The following is a 22,524-nucleotide window of genomic DNA, read 5'->3' as shown; positions in this document are numbered from 1 at the left end:
TGTATAGCATATAAGCATATATATATATGTACACTTCGGCACTCAGTGGGGCCAGCACCTCAGGTGCTGCTTACCGACCGCTCAAAGCGGTTGTGTGATCACCAGATTCCCTGCCTGGGCCTCCCAGAGCCGTGTTGTCTCTCCTCTCCAGCGTCAGAAGTGCTGACAGGAATGGCTGCCGGCGTTCTGTGGGGAGGAGGGGGCCGTGGGCGTGCCCTAGAAAGTGCGGGAATCTGGTGCCCCACTGTGCTGAGTGAGGGGGGAGGAGGATACAAAGTATGCTCCAGCCCTCAGTGCTGACGTCCTGTGCAGCGTCTTGCCCTTCCCCTGACTGGCAGGCCTGGGGGCGGGAATATGCGATACTAGGCCGCAAAAGCCGGGGACTAAAGTTATAAGCGCGGCCGGCAAATAAGCGCGGTCGGCGCGGTAGTCCCCGGCGCACTAACACACCCAGCAGTGCTGCAGTGTGTATGGCACAAGCGCTCCATGCGTGGTCCCCCAAGGGGACACAGAGTACCTCACAGTAGCAGGGCCTTGTCCCTGACGATACCCGGCTCCTATCCAGCAGATTCCCCAGGGGCTGCGGAGGGAGCACGGTCCCAGTGCCTGGAGACCGATTAGGATCCCACTTCACCCAGAGCCCTTAAGGGATGGGGAAGGAAAACAGCATGTGGCTCCTGCCTATGTACCCGCAATGGGTACCTCAACCTTAACAACACCGCCGACCAGAGTGGGGTGAGAAGGGAGCATGCTGGGGGCCCTGTTATGGGCCCTCTTTTCTTCCATCCGACATAGTCAGCAGCTGCTGCTGACTAAGATGTGGAGCTATGCGTGGATGTCAGCCTCCTTCGCACAAAGCATAAAAACTGAGGAGCCCGTGATGCACGGGGGGTGTATAGGCAGAAGGGGAGGGGCTTTACACTTTTAAGTGTAATACTTTGTGTGGCCTCCGGAGGCAGAAGCTATACACCCAATTGTCTGGGTCTCCCAATGGAGCGACAAAGAAAATACAGATTCGGTATAGTATGGGCCTATACCAGACTATATGTGCCACCAGACTATAGGTGCCACAATATAGATCCAGTACGATATGCGATTATTCAAGACTATAGGTGCCACAGTGCCACAGTGCAGTTCCAGTGTAGTAGGGCCTTTAACCAGAATATAGGTGCTACAATACAGATCTGGTACAGTATGGACCTATGCAAGACTATTGGTGTCACTATGCAGATCAAGTATAGTAGGGCCCTAAACTAGAATGTAGGTGTCACAACAGATTTGGTACGGTATGGGCCTATACCAGACTACAAGTGCCACAATACAGATTTGGTACAGTATGGGCCTATACCAGACTATAGTTGTAACAAAACTGATTTGGTATCGTATGGGCCTATATCCAGACTATAGGAGCCACAATACAGATCCAGCACAGTATAGACCTATACAAGACTATAGGTGCCACAGTGCAGATCCATTGTAGTAGGATCCTATACTAGACTATAGTTGCCACAATACGGATCCAGTACAGTATGGGCCTACAACAGCTTATAGGGGCCACATTACCAATCCGGAACAGTATGGGCCTATTCCACGCTGTGAATGCCGCAATAGATCCAGTACCACATGGGCCTATACTAGGATATGGTGCTTATTACAGATTTGTACATCATGTGTAGCTGTGTGAATGACATGAAAAGCCCAAATTTGCATGTTTATCTTTGTGGAGTTACTAATATTTGCATTTTGTCCATATAAGAAGAGCCGGATCTATTAACAGAGAAACTGTCTGTGTTGCCCATAGCAACCAATCACAGAGCAGCTTTGATTTTCCAGAGCTGTATAAACAAATGAAAGCTGAGCCCTGATTGGCTGCTCGTAGACAGTTATGATATATACAATACACAATGGGGCAAGACAGTTGATATCTGTACAAAATAGTTCTGGCAATTAATATATAATTCCCAGCATGCCGAGTGTACATAAATTGACAAGTGCTGCCGGGTGTCACAATAAATTAATCAAATATGTCCAGGCTTTCTCTGTGTTTTTTTTTTGTTTTGTTTTTTTAACATGAATTTATTTGTATTTCTTTAGCTTTTAACTCTGGAGGTTATTTTGCATAAGTCTTTTCTAATTGTGTTGATTGCATTTTTTTCTTTTTTTTGTACAAGTAAATATTTACTCCTCATGACTAATTGGAATTAATGTTTTAAAATGGAAGAAACCTAATTGTAATTCTTCATTGTCTTGTAACTTGTGCCCCTTCTCGTCTTATGTTTCCAGCTTAAAAAGCTCTTACTGGCTCCGGCTAACACTCAGCTGATTTATAATGAATGCATTGGACTCAGTGCACACAACCATGCAAGCCCTAATCAGAGGATCAGGACAAGCCCTGCGCCCGTCAAGGTACAAATGTCTTCCTTTTCATCCATCTAAAATGAAATGGAATAATAAGTGATGAAAGCTAAACTGGAATAAGACAGTATTCTATAGTCTCAGTCTCGGTAACATCACTTGCAAGGCTGAGTTTGTCATTTCATTGTGATTTCATTCATCGTTATCGACAACGTCAGTAATCTGTGTCCGCCAGACCAGAGCCTTGAGGACGACCTTTACCTCTCATCATCCTTTGCTCTTCTTTTGATTAGCCGTCCTGGCATGACGTCATATGTGCATCATGCTGCAATGATAATATCGCACCAGGCCGGCTAATCAAATGCCGGGAGATAAGAGGTAAGAGGCCATCCTCAGGAGGAAAACACCAGAGGGTAAGTGTATGGGTATGGTTCCACTTGTGATTTACATGAACGAGTGCCATCCGGTAAAACATCGGATTGCACTTGCACCCATGCAAACCTATGGGGCAGCGTCCATCTGCGATTGATTTCTCCTGCCATAGCGGTATGCGTAATGAATCGCAGCATGCTGCGTTTGGCAGCGAGTCCCGGAAGCGTGTGAAACATCGCACTGCACTCTCATGTAATCCGAGTGCTGTGCGATGTACGCAGAGACAGGTAGCGGAGGAGATGGGGAGAAAGTGCTCCCTCCCTCTTGTCCGCAGCTGTGATACCATCACAAGATCAGATCACAGTCATATGAACCTCAGTTGATGCTCACAGCAGAGGGTCATTAGCATATCGCTTCTGATGCTCTCACATCAGAATCTGTAGGTAAGTGGAAACATACCCTATAGATGAGAAAAATGTGGTGGAGTAGTACTTTAAGTCAGGTTTTTTTGAATGAAATGTATATTTTTACAAATTGTTAGCAATTTTTTATTACATATCACAATCTGTATTAGAATACAAATCTTGTGATTTTCCCACTAGCACTAGGGCTATTTTGTAGTCATACTTTCTGTCTTTACATAAGACTTTTAAAGAGAATCTGTCAGCAGGTTTTTGCTATGTAATCTGAAGACAGCATGCTGCAAGGGTTAATATACAAATTACAGCCAGGTGTCTCTTATCACAAAGTGTGTTTTTGTTTACCTGCAATGTTAGTTTAAAGCAAACCCATCACCAGGATTTCCCTATATAAACTAAAGCCAGTGCGATACTGGCACCATCATGCTGATTCTATACATACCTTTAGTTACGAGATCGGATGTATAGTTTTTGAAATACAAGCCAGTAAAGTCTTCGAAATGTACAGCTTTTTGATTGGCAGCAGCTGCTGAATAGCTAATATGTGGGTCGGGTTTTGCTATCTATTCCCGCCCCTTTCTGTTGACTGGCCCCATCACGTGACATAAATGACTCACAGTCTAGCATCTACAGAGGCCAGGCAGAAGAAAGGGACGGGAATAGATAGCAAAACCCGGCAAAAAGCTGTATATTTCACTGACTTTACTTGCCTGTATTTCAAAAACTATACATCTGATCCGACAACTACAGGTATGTATAGAATCAGCATGATAGCGCCAGTATAGCACTGGCTTTAGTTTATATAGGAAAATCCTGGTGGTTGGTTCGCTTTAAGCTTCAGTAGCTTTATCATTAGGGTACGGAGGAGCGCCTGAGCTCAAGTCCGACTCCAGCCCCTCTATGATTAGCAGCTTCTGTCTATGGAAATGTACATTGAGAGCTTAGTATGGGCGGAGGCAGCTTGTTAAACTCTGCTACATGCTAAAACTAAAATCTTTGATGTTACAGTCAGTAATCTAAGTGATACATCGTTGGATTCAGGATCTCTTTGCCTACATCCTGCTGCTTCCAGATGTGTTAGTAAAAGCCTGCTGACAGATTCCCTTTCTTTAAGAAGTCTCATTATCATTACAGATAGGATTACAATCTCTATATACATCTGATAAAGCAGATCCACTATTCGCAAAGAGATGATGTGACAGCTGACCATGCTCCCATTTTCTTCCCAATGACCTTTGCACAGGTTGTTTCAATGCAAAAAATAGGTCTCAGTTAGTTCATTGCTGCTAATGTACAAGTGCATGTGGATTTTAGTCTATTGCTGCTAATGTACATGTGCATTTTAGTCTATTGCTGCTAATGTACATGTGCATGTAGATTTCCTGAAAGAACAGGAATTATAAGTCTAGAAAAGCCCCAGTGATCAGTGTGAAAATTACAAAATTATAATTTTGTTTACAATACAAATAATATCATAAAAAGAAAGCACCAACTTTTTTTTAAATTACAATTTAACATAAAAAATTGATTTAAACAGAAGGCCATTTTCTTAAGGCACATTTCCTTTAGATACAGGCCGAAGATATTACACAACTCTTAACCCCTTGAGGCATCATTTGCAAATTTTTGCATCACTTTCTTTTATTTTTGCATTGACCATTTTTCATCATGTAGTAACAAGGGTTGAAGCAGATTAATCAGAAGAGTTAATCAGACAATGAGCATTATAAGTACTTTATATTTGGCCATAAATAATTGTTGCGCAGTCTAGGATTTGACTGCTGTGCCCCATTGTAAGGGTTTAATGCTGGCGTCCTAGGTAATTTTTCCCTCTCCTTCCTTTTGTTGCAGCCAATGATTGTGCTCTCCTCCCACCACTTCTCCTTTATAAACCCCTGCCTCTTCCGGTCTCTCTTCACTGGTGGGACCCGGAGGCTTTTGTCCCCCCTTTTTGTCATCCTTATATCCTGATTCACAGGTGTTACTGATCAATTTACCATTGTTGATGTTTTTTGTACGTATGCTGACTTTTGCCGGGAGTCCGGTTGTGTTATACCGCTACATACTAGTTTACTGTACCTTATTTCTATGGTTTAACTTACCATTTCGTCCTGTGACCGACCACCATCCATTAACAGAAGAGATTTTTTTATTACAGTATAGCGCCATTAGGTCTCCGTCATACATCCGTTTCTCCGGTATGTATGACATCCGTTTTCACACGTACCGGAGACACGGACGCATGTTGACCCATTAAAATCAATGGGTCTGCGCACATGTCTGTATTTTGACATGGACCGTGTGTCTGTGTGGAGAAGACGCATGCCCATGTGCTCCACTTGACAACATGTCCGTTTTCAGTTGGCAGCATGGGTGTCACATGGACCGCATACTGATGACATCAGTGTGATACATACTGGAGAAAACATAGATGACATACAATGAAAGAGTCTCCGGTGCTGCTGTCTCTACCTCTGCTGTTACTTCCGGGCCCCCTCATTAAAGCTCATGCATATTCACCGCAGACCCGGAAGTAACAGCAACGCTGGAGACAGATTAGTATACCAGCTCATGTGACACAAATAGCACAGCGACAGCACACGTAGAACACACACAAAAACTCACGCACACACATACCTTCACCACGGACCATGCAAAACGTTAGGGTTTTGTACGGACGTGTGAAGGAGGCCTTATAGAGAGTTCTGCTTTATATATTCTGGAGTGTGGTTTTTCATTACATGGGACGTTTCGATGTATGCATTTTGGGGTCTCGGCAGTCCTTTCCTTATTGTCTACATTAGCCAAAACCAGAGCATTTTAATAAGGACACTTAGGAGAGCTGGGTAGCGCTAGGCTGTAGCATCAAGGAACACATAAACTTTAAGTGGTTTTAATCCCATCCTTTATTACACGGAGCCCGTAAAAACAAGTTGTCTCTACGTTTCCGAGGATAAAATGGAGAAATGAAATAAAACTTTGCATAAGTGGCATCGGGGAATTTTAAATGCAATTTTCTATCCTTGTTCTGCAAACAATTATTCACAGATCATAGAGCGGCTACACTTATTGTGAACACTTCACAAAATTAATAAAAGACCAGATAGGATGACTAGTCATTTTTTTTTTCACTGTGGACTCAGCTCACTAATTTTATTTTCCCTATTTTTTATTTTTTCCCTCTGTGAAGAGCGAGAACTATTGGAGTAATAAACCCAGAAACATTTGTCAACCGCAGAAGCCACAAAGGCGCCCCTGCTCGGAGCTCCTTAAGTACCTGACTGCAAATGATGACTCTCCTCAGACCAAATCAACAGAGAGCAGGACGAACAACAGACTTGACAAATGCACCAAAAAGAAGCCCTGCTTACATCCTCAGCCACATTATCAAGGTAGATCGGGGACTCATAGATGTGGCGCACTACGTGGTAAATTTAATGTCGTCTTTACTCATTCAAATGGGTCTGCATGCGGGAAGCGTCGGTGGCACGCTGTATGAAAGGACGTCCTGAGCTTGTCTCAGCCTTGTGCGTGTGAATGCCATGTTTCAATCCTTTGTATTCTACAACAATAGAAGATGTTTTTATCAGCGCAGGACACTTATTCTACTGAATGCAATACATTGCAGCGCTGTGTCTTCTGTCTGCAGCTTACCTTTGCTCTGTCTTATATACGGTCTTTTCTATGAATTTCATATACTTTCATAGGGCATATGAAAAAGGGTTGTCCTGATGGGAATAGCCATTTATACCTTTACGCTGCTTTGTTTGTGCACTGTCATACCTTTTTCCGTTAAAGGGATTTCCCATCTTATAAATGAATGGTGTATTTTTAGGATGTATCATCACTTTATGATCGGCTGAGTTCTGGTCTTTGGACCTCCTACGATCATGAGGAGTAGGCCTCAGTTCCACTTCTGATGTGAGAGCATCAAAAGCGATATGCTAATGACCCTCTGCCGCGAGCATGAGCCAAGGGTCATGTAACTGTGATCCGATCTTGTGATCGGATCACAGCTGCGGAAAAGAGGGAGAAATCACTTTCTCCCTTTCCTCCGTTGCCTGTCTCGCCGTACATCCCAGTGCACTCTGATAACATCCAAGTGCAGTGCGATGTTTCACACGCATCCGCGTGTGAGCAGAGATTTGCTGCCAAACTCAGCTTGCTCTGATTATTTTATCATGCCACTGTGGCATGAGAAATCAATTGCAAATGGACACTGCTTGATAGTTTTGCACTGGTGCGAGTGTAAATCAATGTTTTATTACTGCACTCATCCATGCAGCACTAGTAAAGCACTGCATCTCTTTCCAAATTTTTAGCTGTGCCGCCAACTACTGAACTGTGCAGGGGACAGGGGCAGCAATGAAGTATCACGCCCAGCCTGGTGGTTGTGGGCCATTGTATGGGGTCAAATCTAATAAATCAGTGCAGTGTGCTCTTTATTCTCAGGATTGGTGGGAGCCCCAAACATAAGTTCCCCATTAATCATAAAGAGGTGGCACATCCTAGCTATATACCATCACGTTATGAAATGGGAAAACTTGTTTAAGACTAACAATAGGTTCACTTGTAGTCTTAGTGAGCTGTCAAACAGGCAGATCTCACCAGCGACCAGTGACCAGCCCCCAGCCAGCAGCGACGCGTGGAAGCGTAACTAAGGTAAATATCGGGTAACCAAGGAAAGCACTTCTCTTGGTTACCCGATATTTACCTTAGTTACTAGCGTCCGCCGCTCTCACGCTGCCAGTGCCAGCTCCCTGTTCCCTGCACTCCTAGCCAGAGTACACATCGGGTTAATTACCCGATGTGTACTCCAGCTACGTGTGCAGGGAGCAGGGAGCCGGCACTGGCAGCGTGAGAGCGGCGGATGCTAGTAACTAAGGTAAATATCGGGTAACCAAGGAAAGGGCTTCTTGGTTACCCGATGTTTACTGTGGTTTCAGCTTACCGCAGGCTGCCAGACGCCGGCTCCCTGCTCCCTGCTCACTTCAGTTCGTCGCTCTCTCGCTGTCACACACAGCGATGTGTGCTTCACAGCGGGAGAGCAATGTCCAAAAAATGAAGCAGGACATTCAGCAACGACCGGCGACCTCACAGCAGGGGCCAGGTCGTTGCTGGATGCCACACACAGCGACAGCGACGGGACGTCGCTGCTACGTCACAGAAAATGGTGACTTAGCAGCGACGTCGTTGTCGTCGTCGCTATGTGTGACACCACCTTTAGGTATAACATCCTCAGCTGGGTAGTCACTTGTAGTCTAGTCAACTACATTCAGGTATCTGCCTGCAGAAAACGTATACACTGTGTTCAGAATTATTAGGCAAGTTGTATTTTAGAGGATTTTTTTTTATTATTGATCAACAACTATGTTCTCAATTCTCAATCAACCCAAAAGACTCATAAATATCAAAGCCTAATATTTTTGGAAGTTGGAGTGGGGTTTTTTTAGATTTGGCTATCTTAGGAGGATATCTGTTTGTGCAGGTAACTATTACTGTGCAGAATTATTAGGCAACTTAATAAAAACCAAATATATTCCCATCTCACTTGTTTATTTTCACCAGGTAAACCAATATAACTGCACCAAATTTAGAAATAAGCATTTATGACATGCAACAACAAAACTCAAAAAAATTAGTGACCAATATAGCCACCTTTCTTTATGATGACACTCAACAGCCTACCATCCATAGATTCTGTCAGTTGCTTGATCTGTTTACGATCAACATTGCATGTAGCAGCCACCACAGCCTCCCAGACACTGTTCCGAGAGGTGTACTGAGGGATCACAGGCTCTCTATGGGGTTCAGATCAGGTGAACAAGGGGGCCATGTCATTATTTTTTCATATTTTGAACCTTTACTGGACAGCCATGCTGGGGAGTAGTTGGATGCATGTGATGGAGCATTGTCCTGCATGAAAATCATGTTTTTCTTGAACGATACCGACTTCTTCCTGTTTCACTGCTTGAAGAAGTTGTCTTCAAGAAACTGGCAGTAGGTCTGGGAGTTGAGCTTCACTAAATCCTCTACCCGAAAAGGTCCTACAAGGTCATCTTTGATGAAACCAGCCCATACCAGCACCCCACCACCACCTTGCTGGCGTCTGAGTCGGAGTGGAGCTATCTGCCCTTTACTGATCCAGCCTCTGGCCCATCCATCTGGCCAATCAAGAGTCACTCTCATTTCCTCAGTCCATAAAACCTTTGAAAAATCAGTCTTAAGATATTTATTGGCCCAGTCTTGATGTTTTATCTTATGTTTCTTATTCAAAGGTGGTCGTTTTTCAGCCTTCCTTACCTTGGCCATGTCCCCGAGTATGGCACACCTTGTGCTTTTTGATACTCCAGTAACATTGCAGCTCTGAAATATGGCCAAACTGGTGGCAAATGGCATCTTGGCAGCTTCATGCTTGATTTTCCTCAATTCATGGGCAGTTATTTTGCGCCTTTTTTGCCCAACACGCTTCTTGCGACCCTGTTGGCTATTTGCCATGAAACGCTTTATTGTTCGGTGATCACGCTTCAAAAGTTTGGCAATTTCAAGACTACGGCATCCCTCTGCAAGACATCTCATAATTTTGGACTTTTCAGAGCTCGTCAAATCTCTCTTCTAACCCATTTTGCCAAAGGAAAGGAAGTTGCCTAATAATTATGCACACCTTATATAGGGTGTTGATGTCATTACACCACACCCCTCCTCATTACAGAGATGCACATCACCTGATTTACTTAATTGGTAGTTGGCTCTCAAGCCTATACAGCTTGGAGTAGGACATGTATAAAAAAAATCAAAAAAATCATGTGATCAAACTACTTATTTGCTTAATAATTCTGCACACAGTGTATGTGCAAAAATGATGCAAGACAGAGCACACGCTAACAGTCTGCTCCATTACAGTCAATGGTCCTGTCGGTGTAGGCGTCCGAAACACGCTTTGCAGGGTGGGGGAGGGGTGGTTCGGACGAATACCCCGACGGGACCACTGAATGTAAGTAAAAGCGCAGTGTGAAAGGGGCCTTAGGTTTAACATACTCAGTAGGTTCACTACAGAGTTGCAGACTTAGATTGTAATGTAGCTCTGTTTGTGGTAACCTGGCAGCTCTTAGTAAGGCTTCTTCTGACATGCTTTGCTAAGTCATTCCATCCAGCAGGTCCCGGGGAAACCATGGCCTTCATTATTTAACCCCTATACAGGGATCTGGACTTATGCAAGACCACCTAGTTACTTTCTGATGGCCGGTTGAGTAAGTTGGTAGAGAGAAAAGTCATCAGGGTGGGACACTACCAGAAGGTCAACGTCAGGGCCAAAAATGGAGTTATAGTTGGGTAGTCAGAACTATCCAGTGTAAGGTCCTCTTTAAATAGAATGTTGCCCTGTCTAAGGCTCACAGCAAGGAGCTAATGAGACGAGCAATGTTAAGGTATTAACCTACAAGCCTCCTGTACCACAAGTCCCAGAAATGACACAACTTCTTTTGATTTGTCCGGCGTTGCTCTGCAATGAATATGTGGCACCACATAATGACAGAAGGAGAGGTAGGAGGGATACGTTCAGGCATGGATGTTACATAGGTAAACTTACATACGAGTTACAACCATGAGTTTTGCCAAATGACAAATTCTAAATTCCTACATCTGACACTCGATATGGACAGACGGGGCAGGGTTGATTTAAAGTCATTAGATACAACTTAGAAGTGATCACCTTTTATTCCTTTCCGCTCTTGCTTGTCTCTGACCACCTTCATCAGCCTTGGATGCACCTCGGTTGTCCTCCTGCCGTCCTCCCTGTACCCTGTACCTGCCATACACCAGTCCCCCATTCGGAGCTGCAGGGCGAGCCCTGGAGACACGTTTCTATGAAATGTCTGCAGTTTTGTCTATTTCATGCCTGATGGCTTACTTTTTCTACATTACTATTCCTTATGTAACTCAGGAAATATCCATTGTGGCTCCCTTTCATTTTTATTGCTAAATAGCATGCTTAATGGGTAATTTTCCACATGGTAATTCCAGAAGGGCTTTAGAATTTTTTTCCTCTAGTGTACACTTGCTTGTCTATAAATCACATCACTTTACTCCTTCATGAAAAACAAAGCAATAAGCTATTTCCTTAAAGAGAAACTATCAGCAAAATACACTTTATATGAGCCATAACTAGAAATGTCTCCAGTGTTTATTGTGCGTCCTTGTAATTTGTTTGCTAGTATAATCTACTGCAAATATCAATATTACTGGTCAAAAGGGATCCTGTAGATAACTTTACATATGTGTATATACTTACGGGGTTATATGAGCAAGCTAAGTGAGCATATTAGGGAGCTAAGTGTGTGTGTGTATGTATATATATATATATATATATATATATATATATACACGTGGTGAGGCTGGAATTTTTTCTCTTATGTATATACAGTTAGGTCCAGAAATATTTGGACAGTGACACAATTTTCGCGAGTTGGTCTCTCATGCCACCACATTGGATTTGAAATGAAACCTCTACAACAGAATTCAAGTGCAGATTGTAACGTTTAATTTGAAGGTTTGAACAAAAATATCTGATAGAAATTGTAGGAATTGTACACATTTCTTTACAAACACTCCACATTTTAGGAGGTCAAAAGTAATTGGACAAATAAACCAAACCCAAACAAAATATTTTTATTTTCAATATTTTGTTGCGAATCCTTTGGAGGCAATCACTGCCTTAAGTCTGGAACCCATGGACATCACCAAACGCTGGGTTTCCTCCTTCTTAATGCTTTGCCAGGCCTTTACAGCCGCAGCCTTCAGGTCTTGCTTGTTTGTGGGTCTTTCCGTCTTAAGTCTGGATTTGAGCAAGTGAAATGCATGCTCAATTGGGTTAAGATCTGGTGATTGACTTGGCCATTGCAGAATGTTCCACTTTTTTGCACTCATGAACTCCTGGGTAGCTTTGGCTGTATGCTTGGGGTCATTGTCCATCTGTACTATGAAGCGCCGTCCGATCAACTTTGCGGCATTTGGCTGAATCTGGGCTGAAAGTATATCCCGGTACACTTCAGAATTCATCCGGCTACTCTTGTGTGCTGTTATGTCATCAATAAACACAAGTGACCCAGTGCCATTGAAAGCCATGCATGCCCATGCCATCACGTTGCCTCCACCATGTTTTACAGAGGATGTGGTGTGCCTTGGATCATGTGCCGTTCCCTTTCTTCTCCAAACTTTTTTCTTCCCATCATTCTGGTACAGGTTGATCTTTGTCTCATCTGTCCATAGAATACTTTTCCAGAAATGAGCTGGCTTCATGAGGTGTTTTTTAGCAAATTTAACTCTGGCCTGTCTATTTTTGGAATTGATGAATGGTTTGCATCTAGATGTGAACCCTTTGTATTTACTTTCATGGAGTCTTCTCTTTACTGTTGACTTAGAGACAGATACACCTACTTCACTGAGAGTGTTCTGGACTTCAGTTGATGGTGTGAATGGGTTCTTCTTCACCAAAGAAAGTATGCGGCGGTCATCCACCACTGTTGTCATCCGTGGACGCCCAGGCCTTTTTGAGTTCCCAAGCTCACCAGTCAATTCCTTTTTTCTCAGAATGTACCTGACTGTTGATTTTGCTACTCCAAGCATGTCTGCTATCTCTCTGATGGATTTTTTCTTTTTTTTCAGCCTCAGGATGTTCTGCTTCACCTCACTTGAGAGTTCCTTAGACCGCATGTTGTCTGGTCACAGCAACAGCTTCCAAATGCAAAACCACACACCTGTAATCAACCCCAGACCTTTTAACTACTTCATTGATTACAGGTTAATGAGGGAGATGCCTCCAGAGTTAATTGCAGCCCTTAGAGTCCCTTGTCCAATAACTTTTGGTCCCTTGAAAAAGAGGAGGCTATGCATTACAGAGCTATGATTCCTAAACCCTTTCTCCGATTTGGATGTGAAAACTCTCATATTGCAGCTGGGAGTGTGCACTTTCAGCCCATATTATATATATATAATTGTATTTCTGAACATGTTTTTGTAAACAGCTAAAATAACAAAACTTGTGTCACTGTCCAAATATTTCTGGCCCTGACTGTACATATATATAAAAAGGGTGGTCCAAAAGTAGGTGGACAGTATGTGTAATGGGGCTATCAAACATGGTGTAAAGTGAAACTGAGTTACTTGCCCTTAGCAACCAATCAGATTCCACCTTTCATTTTCCAAAGAGTCTGTGATGAATGAAAAGTGGAATCTGATTGGTTGCTATAGGCAACTGAGTCAGTTTCAATTTACACCATGTTTGATAGCCCCCTTACACATACTGTCCACCTACTTTTGGACCACCTTGTATATATACAGTACAGACCAACAGTTTGGACACACCTTCTCATTCAAAGAGTTTTCTTTATTTTCATGGCTAAAAATTGTAGATTCACATTGAAGACATCAAAACTATGAATTAAAACATGTGGAATGAAATACTTAAAGTGTGAAACAACTGAAAATATGTCTTTTATTCTAGGTTCTTCAAAGTAGCCACCTTTTGCTTTGATTACTACTTTGCACACTCTTGGCATTCTCTTGATGAGCTTCAAGAGGTAGTCACCGGAAATGGTTTTCCAACAGTCTTGAAGGAGTTCCCAGAGATGCTTAGCACTTGTTGGCCCTTTTACCTTCAGTCTGCGGTCCAGCTCACCCCAAACCATCTCAATTGGGTTCAGCTCTGGTGACTGTGGAGACCAGGTCATCTGGCGTAGCACCTCATCACTCTCCTTCTTAGTCAAATTGCCCTTACATAGCCTGGAGGTGTGTTTGGGGTCATTATCCTGTTGAAAAATAAATGATAGTCCAACTAAACGCAAACCGGATGAAATAGCACGCCGCTGAAAGATGCTGTGGTAGGCATGCTGGTTCAGTATGACTTCAATTTTGAATAATTCCCCAACAGTGTCACCAGCAAAGCACCCCCACACCATCACACCTCCTCCTCCATGCTTCACGGTGGGAACCAGCCATGTAGAGTCCATCCATTCACCTTTTCTACAAAGACACGGTGGTTGGATCCAAAGATCTCAAATTTGGACTCATCAGACCAAAGCACAGATTTCCACTGGTCTAATGTCCATTCCTTGTGTTCTTTAGCCCAAACAAGTCTCTTCTGCTTGTTGCCTGTCCTTAGCAGGGGTTTCCTAGCAGCTATTTTACCATGAAGGCCTGCTGCACAAAGTCTCCTCTTAATAGTTATTCTAGAGATGAGAAGGTGTGTCCAAACATTTGGTCTGTACTGTATATATATATATATATATAAATGATAGTAATGTTGCTGATGTTTATTTCATAATACTTTAAGGGGTTGTCCTTAATAAGTCTGCAGTCACTGTATAGATAGATAGATAGATCATCAATATCCGATCAGTGTTGGTCCAACACCCGACACCCCTAACGACCAGATGTTACAACTTTTGGTGGTGGCCTACACTACATAGCTCCACTCATTGTGTAGCAGTTGCTGCCGATCTCTGTTGAATAGGAGCTGACCTGACTTTCCAAAGTTGCTAGCAGCTGATCAGTGGGGCGACAGGTATTGAACCTCATCAATCTGATATTGATAACTTATAAAAAGGATATATCATTAAAGGGAACCTGTCAGGTGCAATATGCATCCAGAACCATGAGCAGTTCTGGGTGCATATTGCTAATCCCTGCCTAACCGTCCCTGTATACACTAGCATAGATAAAGAGATCTTAGAAAAGGTATTTCTAAAGATCCTTTATGATATGCTAATGAGTGCAGGGACTAGTCGCATTGTCACTGCATAAGACGCCAAGCAGTGCACATGACCATAATGCCCCGCACTTCCACATGATGAAGCCGGATGTGCACTTCCCAGCTTCAGAGAGGTCTAGTGCGCATAAGCGGGAGTGCCGGAACTTCTGATCATGCTCACTGCCCGATGTCTGATGTGGTGATAACTGATACAGGTACGCGCATCATAGCTGATGACGCTGGGCAATGGGCATTGAACAGCACAAGGGCGTGCTAACATGCTAAGAGGGCGGAATGAGTGCAGGAACTAGCGCCTTTGCGACTAGTACCCTTGCTCATTAGCATATCATAAAAGATCTTTAGAAATACTTTTTCTAAAGATCTCTTTATCTGTGCTACTAGATACAGGGACGGTTAGGCAGGTATTAGCAATATGTACCCAGAACTGCTCATGGTGCTCGGTGCACATTGCGCTTGATAGGTTCCCTTTAATATCATATGCACAAACAACCTTTTTAGGATTTTTTTTATTATGAAAGTAGCTTACTAAAAATAGCCCATGGGGAAGGGAACCTAATTTCTTTGCAGCCGACTGGGGCCCCACTTTCTTTAGAACCAAACTGATTAGTAGCCAAAGTAGCGTCAACAATTAGGCATTGGTGCTCATCAGTAAAAAAAAAGATGTGTGAGATGCCGTAAATGTTGCCGGATGATAAATTCTCATACTGCTTGCCAAAATCCACTTACGGGAAAGGTCTGGAATGCCCATTTGTCTAGGATTTTCCTATAATTACAAACCTTTACACCTTAATAAAAATACATGAAATATTCAAAAACATAACTAGACAATGTATAAAAAATGTCCCTGAGAAAAATAAATGTCCATAGCCAGAAATCACTGGTCTGTTATAAGGGGTAACATTTTTCCTTGTGAAGGGTGATATCCATGACATGCCAGTGTGAGGAGCCTTATATGCCACACAATGCTCCTCTTAGAAAGTATACATGCAAATTGCCTCGTCAGAATGGAAGAGAACTTGAACTCTAGCGCTAACCTATTGTAGGCAGCAATCCTAAAGTCAATATCGACCCTTTAACGAGTTTTGCTGTATGACTTAGGATAAAAGCAAAACCAGACTCTCAGTTTTCAGACAGTGTTTCATGATGTTGGTCCTTGTCTCATTCAGTCAAATCAGATCTGCGCTTATGAGAGGTAACATCCTGAAACACATTATTGCAAATTTAGATCCTGGTTTAGCTTTTATCCTAGGTCATATGGCAGTATTTTAACTTAAAATATATTAAAGGGGATCATTACTCCATAATTAACTGGGGGCGTTAAAAATTTCTATAACAAATATGTCCATCCTGAAACAAGTGACTGCAAATTGAGATTCTGGTTTGGCTTTTATCCTAAGTCATACTGCAAGGCTCGTTAAAGGGTCAATATTGACTTAAGGATTGCTGCTTCCTATAGGTGGCAGTAGAGTTCAAGTCCTCTTCCTCTCTGAGGAGGCAATTTGCATATGGTCTGCTTTAATTGAGTCTCAATATTTTCTGATACAATCTATTGCTACAATTATTTTGTGTTTTCTATAAACAATGTGTTTAGATGTAATTTTTTTTTAGAAACTCTTTAAAAGTAGCACTTCTTAAAAAAAAGGCAATACCTTGAAAACCGTAATGTGTAAAGTATCTCGTGAATCTTTATCCTCGGGAAAATGTGCGAAAATGTCAGAAATCTCAAGAAAAAAAAAATCACAATATAAGACATGAGAGATTTGCATCAAATAATATATTCCTTATTGCGGCGTGGAGATAAGAGAAGAATCTATATAAGGCGGTTTATTATTCAACAGCTCGTACCACTTGTTATCTATGTGCCGGAACAAAAGCTAAGTATTTTGTATGGCTTAACCCTTTATGGCAGGTCCAGAGGCAGCGGTCCAAGGAAGGCATTTAGCATCTTGTCGCCATTATTCATGAACTTTATGAAGAAGATACCCATTAGTCCATGTTTTATGAGAAGCCATTGCAATGAGATACATATGCAGTACGGCCATCATCTGTATTCATTATGCTTTACGCATTATGCTTTAGCCTTACCTGTATATTCTAAGGCTCGGAAACTTCAAAGCACATAGTATTATGATGGCTTCCGTGTCTATGAGTGCCTGGGATAAAGTGAGATGAAGGCAGTCTTTTTTAGGAGCATGCAGTCAGAAGCTGAATATATAAAGGGAAATATCGTTTATACCTAAGTGAACATTGAAAGGATAGCAAAGAGTTTATAAACACTCAGATTTACTTAAAGGGGTTGTCCACTGCTTTTATATTGATGGCCTATCCTTAGGATAGGTCATCAATGTCTGATCGGCTGGGGTCTGACACCTTGCAACCCCGCCGATTAGCTGTTCCCGATCCCGGTGGTGGCAGCAGGCAGCTGGAAATGCTCAGTTCTGGCACTTCTCCATTTTCTGATAGCGGCCAAGGCCAGGTACTGCAGATCCGCCTCCTATGGATTAGACTGGGAAACGGATGTGCAGTACCGGCAGTGGCCACTTTCAGAAGACAGGGCAGCATCAGAACTGAGCATTTCTGGCTGCCTGCCGCCACCTCCGAGACCGAGAACAGCTAATCGGTGGGGGTGTGGAGTGTTGGACCCCGGCCGATCAGACATTGATGACTTATCCTAAGAATAATTAAAGAATGTACGTCTGCATGTATAGGGGAATAATGAAAAGCAGAACTGCTATTGGAATACTAGACTGAAAAATACAATGGACTATCTGAAAAAAGTGAAAAATATGAAAATTGTATATGCATTACTGCTATGAATAGGAATGAGAGATATTTAGCCATTGTATTGATCAATGCAAAGGAGCCCCAAAACCAAATGCCAAGGTAATCTCTATTTTTGGGGTCCCTAACTTATCTGTAACCTCACCTGCAGTTAAAAAACTTGCTCTGTATGGGAAGCAAGGGACCAAAGCTATATATGTAAAATTTATATGTAAAAACCATTTTCATGTTTTTCACTTTATTCAGATAGTCCATTGTATTTTTCAGTCTAGTATTCCCATTGCAGTTCTGCTTTTCATTATTCCCTTATACATTGCGACTGGTGTGCAACTCTTTATCCTATTGTTTAGTTGTATATTTTTGAGTCTTGCACCTTGTTCACACCATTGGTGTTCCAGGCGTACATTTTTTAGTTAGCATGCATTTTCTGTCTGAGAACCCTGCCCCACCCATAGCTATGTGTCTTATTTTACATATATAGTTTGGTCCCTTGCTTCCTATACAGAGTAAGTTTTTTAACTGCAGGTGAGGTTACACATAGGTTAGGGACCCCAAAAATAGAGATTACCTTGGCGTTTGGTTTGGGGGCTCGCAGATGCCATTTTCATGTTTTTCACTTTTTTCAGATAGTCCATTGTATTTTTCAGTCTAGCATTCCTGTAGCAGTTCTGCTTTTCATTATTTCCCTATACATTGTGACTGGTGTGCAACTCTTTATCCTATTGTTTTGTTTATCCTAAGGATAGGCCATCAATGTAAAAATAGTGGATAATCCCTTAAAGGGGAGTTCCACCCAAATCTTCATTATAGACAGGGAAAGTTATGATAATGGGTTTCATTGCTCCAATTTTCATTTCACCCTAAGCAAAGTGGCTGTGGCTTTTTGGACATGAACCCTTTTTGACGCTGCTCATGATACTGCTTTCAGAATTACATTAAAAATGTTAGCATAGAGGTTGACTGGGATCAATGAAGCCTCAGAAAACAATGAAAGCCCTTTTCAGAAATCAGTCTGTATCTAATCTCATAAACTTTCACTAAATTCTTCTTCTCATCTAGGATTCAGATGACTTAAGTGGTTTTGGCTTGCACAATGCAAGGATTTAATTCTTCCCCACTAACTATACCTAGAATATAATATTGGAGTATTATTCTGAATTATACACTGAACAGGGGTAACGTTTCTCCTTGTGGAGAGTGACATTCCTGACATGCCATTTTGAGGAGGCTTATAAGCCATGCAATGCTTCTCTGCTAAATTATATATGCAAATTGCCTCTTCAGAGATGAAATGGACTTGAACTCTAGTGCATTCTATTGGAAGCAGCAATCTTTAAAGTCAATATCAACCTTTTAACAAGCCTTGCCATATGACTTAGAATAAAAGCCAAATCAGAATCTCAATTTGCAGGCACATTTTTCAGGATGTTGCTCCTCGTCTCATACAATCAAATCAGATCTGTACTTATGAAGGCCCAAAACGCGTTACTGCTTAGCTTTTACACTAGGTCATATAGCAGTATTTTAACTTAAAATCTATTCAAGGGGGAACATGTCTCCATAATTACTTAACTAGGGGTATTAAAAAGCCTCCCCTATAACAAATGTGTCCAACCTTACCTTATCGCATGATATAAATTCATGGCACAGCTTTTATCGAAGTCAATATTACACTACATATATACATATACACAAATAATACAGAGACATCTCCCAACAGAGTATCGAAAAAACATGTTTTTTTCCAAAGCTGGTCATCCCATACCACTGACTTTAAAGAAGAACACATATATATTTGTTTTCCCCCAATGATTACATATACTGAACTGTCCTATTTAGGTGGTATGCCAAAAGCTATATTTTCCCCATTCGGGTACCCTTGCACTTCTGGTGCTACTTCTCAAGTCATCGCAAATGATTTCTAGGATGTAACTTAAGCCTATAATGTGACTCCCTCCTTTGGGTGCACCTAGGGGTGACTTTCAATTGGCTTTTATATGCTCAGCCTGATACTTTAACACATATTTCCACCAAACACCTACCAAAGCTATCATTGCCTAACAGTTTTAATACTTAATTAGTTGTGAAGTATTCTGCCACTTCTAAAATTAGATATTCACCTGTTAACAATTCATTTGGCAAAAGGCCCAACCAAGCTGCTTCCCCACTCGGTTGTACACATTGTAATGTCAGGCCAGCTGATGTCTACAAATCGAAAAGCAGGCGTTTGGCATCTCTGCCACCTGTTATTTACCTTCTTCTGGGGGTCATTTCTGAAGAGGAGGGACAGGATAGTCCGTTCATGATGAAAATGATATGACAAGAAGTAGCTCACATTTTTGTTTCAAAAACATAAAAAAAAGAAGTGACTAGGTCAACCCTTCCATGTCAAGATCTATTGTGCGGCAGTGAATTCTTTACGAGAAATGGTTAATGCTTCACCTATTTTTCAAAATCATGATTTATTGAATTTAAAGCTGGACTAAAGCTAGCCGACAGCTATTCCCCTTGGCTTCCTAACTCCTATTCATGCTCTTATCTCTTAAGAACAAAGGATTGGGCATGTTTAGTTTTAGCATGCCTGATTCTTTTTTGCCTCGGCATCAATAGCACAAGTTAGCCAAACACTTAGGGTACCTTCACACTTAGCGATGCAGCAGCGATCCGACCAGCGATCTGACCTGGTCAGGATCGCTGCTGCATCGCTACATGGTCGCTGGTGAGCTGTCAAACAGGCAGATCTCACCAGCGACCAGTGAACAGCCCCCAGCCAGCAGCGACGTGCAAGCGACGCTGCGCTTGCACGGAGCCGCCGTCTGGAAGCTGCGGAGACTGGTAACTAAGGTAAACATCGGGTATGGTTACCCGATGTTTACATTAGTTACCAGTGTGAGCAGGGAGCAGGGAGCCGCGCACACTGAGCGCTGGCTCCTTGCTCTCCTAGCTACAGTACACATCGGGTTAATTAACCCGATGTGTAATGCAGCTACATGTGCAGAGAGCAGGGAGCCGCGCACACTGCTTAGCGCTGGCTCCTTGCTCTCCTAGCTGCTGTACACATCGGGTTAATTAACCCGATGTGTACAGCAGCTACATGTGCAGAGAGCCGGAGCCGGCACTGGCAGCGTGAGAGCTGCAGAGGCTGGTAACTAAGGTAAATATCGGGTAACCACCTTGGTTACCCGATGTTTATCTTGGATACAGCTTACCTCAGCTGTCAGACGCCGGCTCCTGCTCCCTGCTCGCTTCATTTGTCGCTCTCTTGCTGTCACACACAGCGATCTGTGTGTCACAGCAGGAGAGCGGCTTTGAAGAAAACGAACCAGGGCTGTGTGTAACGAGCAGCGATCTCGCAGCAGGGGCCAGATCGCTGCTCATTGTCACACACAGCGAGATCGCTAATGAGGTCACTGCTGTGTCACAAAAAGCGTGACTCAGCAGCGATCTCGGCAGCGAGCTCGCTGTGTGTGAAGCACCCCTTAGGATCATTAGATGATAGGTCAGTTCTGAGTAGTGGGTTTCACCAATATACTGTACATCTTTATGCTGAAATTGTAGATTGGTTGTCACACCGGGAATCACATGAGCCAATGTGCTGCCTATAAAGGGTGCTTTACACGCTGCGACATCGCTAGCGATCTCGTTAGCAATGTGACACACCAGATCGCAAATAAGATTTGCCGAGATCGCACATAGGTCATTTTTTTTTAGCGCCGGGTCACATGTTCGATCTCGGCAGATCGTATGTGCGATCTGGCGTGTCACATCGCTAACGAGATCACTAGCGATGTTGCAGCGTGTAAAGCACCCTTAGGCTACATGCGGACGCTGCTTCTTTTTCGTGTTCACAGACTGCTGCCAAAACTGCAGCCAAAACTGCAGCTAAAACTGCACCTTGTCAGAGAGAGCCTGGAAATGTCACAAAAAATGTAGGTGCTTTTTTGGTGCGTTTTTGCTGCTTTTTTGGTGCGTTTTTGGCTGCAGTTTTGTCAACAATTGTTTCATGTATTTTTCAGTTCAAACAAGCCCATAAAGCTTGTTGAATTGAAAAAAAAAAAATTAGAAATAAATAAATAATATAAAAAAACTGGCGTGCGGTCCCCCCCAATTTTAATGCCAGCTAGATAAAGCCATACGGCTGAAGGCTGGTATTCTCAGGATGGGGAGCTCCACGTTATGGGGAGCCCCCCAGCCTAACAATATCAGTCAGCAGCCGCCCAGAATGGCCGCATCCATTAGATGCGGCTGTTCTGGGACAGTACCCGGCTCTTCCCGATTTGCCCTGGTGCGTTGGCAAATCGGGGTAATAAGGAGTTATTGGCAGCCCATAGCTGCCAATAAGTCATAGATTAATCATGTCAGGCGTCTCCCCGAGATACCTTCCATGATTAATCTGTAAGTTACAGTAAATAAACACCCACCTGAAAAAATCCTTTATTAGAAATAAAAAACACTAACAAATTCCCTCGTTCTCAAATTTAATAAGCCCGACAAAGCCCGCCATGTCCGGCGTAATCCAGGATCATCCAGCGTCGCTTTCAGCTCTACTGCATGGAGGTGACCGGAGAAGCAGCAGACACCGCCGCTCCAGTCAGCTCCACGCAGCAACTGAAGACAGCTGCGCGATCAGCTGAGCTGTCACTGAGGTTACCCACGGCCACCGCTGAATCCAGCGATGGCTGCGAGTAACCTCAGTGACAGCTCAGCTGATCGTGCTACTGCGTGGAGCTGACAGAAGCGTGGAGGACGGGACTATCAGCGGCGGCGGTGGCAGCGAGAGGGGTCCATCATCTCCCCTGTGCGTGCACGCTGGGGACAGTGGTACTTTGG

The 22,524-nt window shown here is 43.1% G+C and overlaps 1 protein-coding gene across 3 annotated transcripts in view; it reads left to right on the top strand.

Moving 5' to 3' along the window:
* The window catches only part of PPARGC1A (PPARG coactivator 1 alpha), a 206,617-nt gene that overhangs the window by 106,549 nt on the left and 77,544 nt on the right, over positions 1–22,524 (top strand). For 2 of the 3 annotated variants that reach the window (XM_075346930.1, XM_075346932.1), the window contains 2 exons: positions 2,284–2,406; positions 6,337–6,574. In XM_075346930.1, coding sequence (XP_075203045.1) covers positions 2,284–2,406; positions 6,337–6,574 — 361 coding nt within the window. The remainder of the gene's footprint in view (positions 1–2,283; positions 2,407–6,336; positions 6,575–22,524) is intronic. The other variant, XM_075346931.1, reaches the window with a different exon arrangement.

The sequence above is a fragment of the Anomaloglossus baeobatrachus genome, chromosome 1 (assembly GCF_048569485.1).
Source record: "Anomaloglossus baeobatrachus isolate aAnoBae1 chromosome 1, aAnoBae1.hap1, whole genome shotgun sequence".
NCBI lineage: Eukaryota > Metazoa > Chordata > Amphibia > Anura > Aromobatidae > Anomaloglossus > Anomaloglossus baeobatrachus.
Note: the sequence above shows the minus strand (reverse complement) of the source record. Positions and strands in the feature narration are given on the sequence as shown.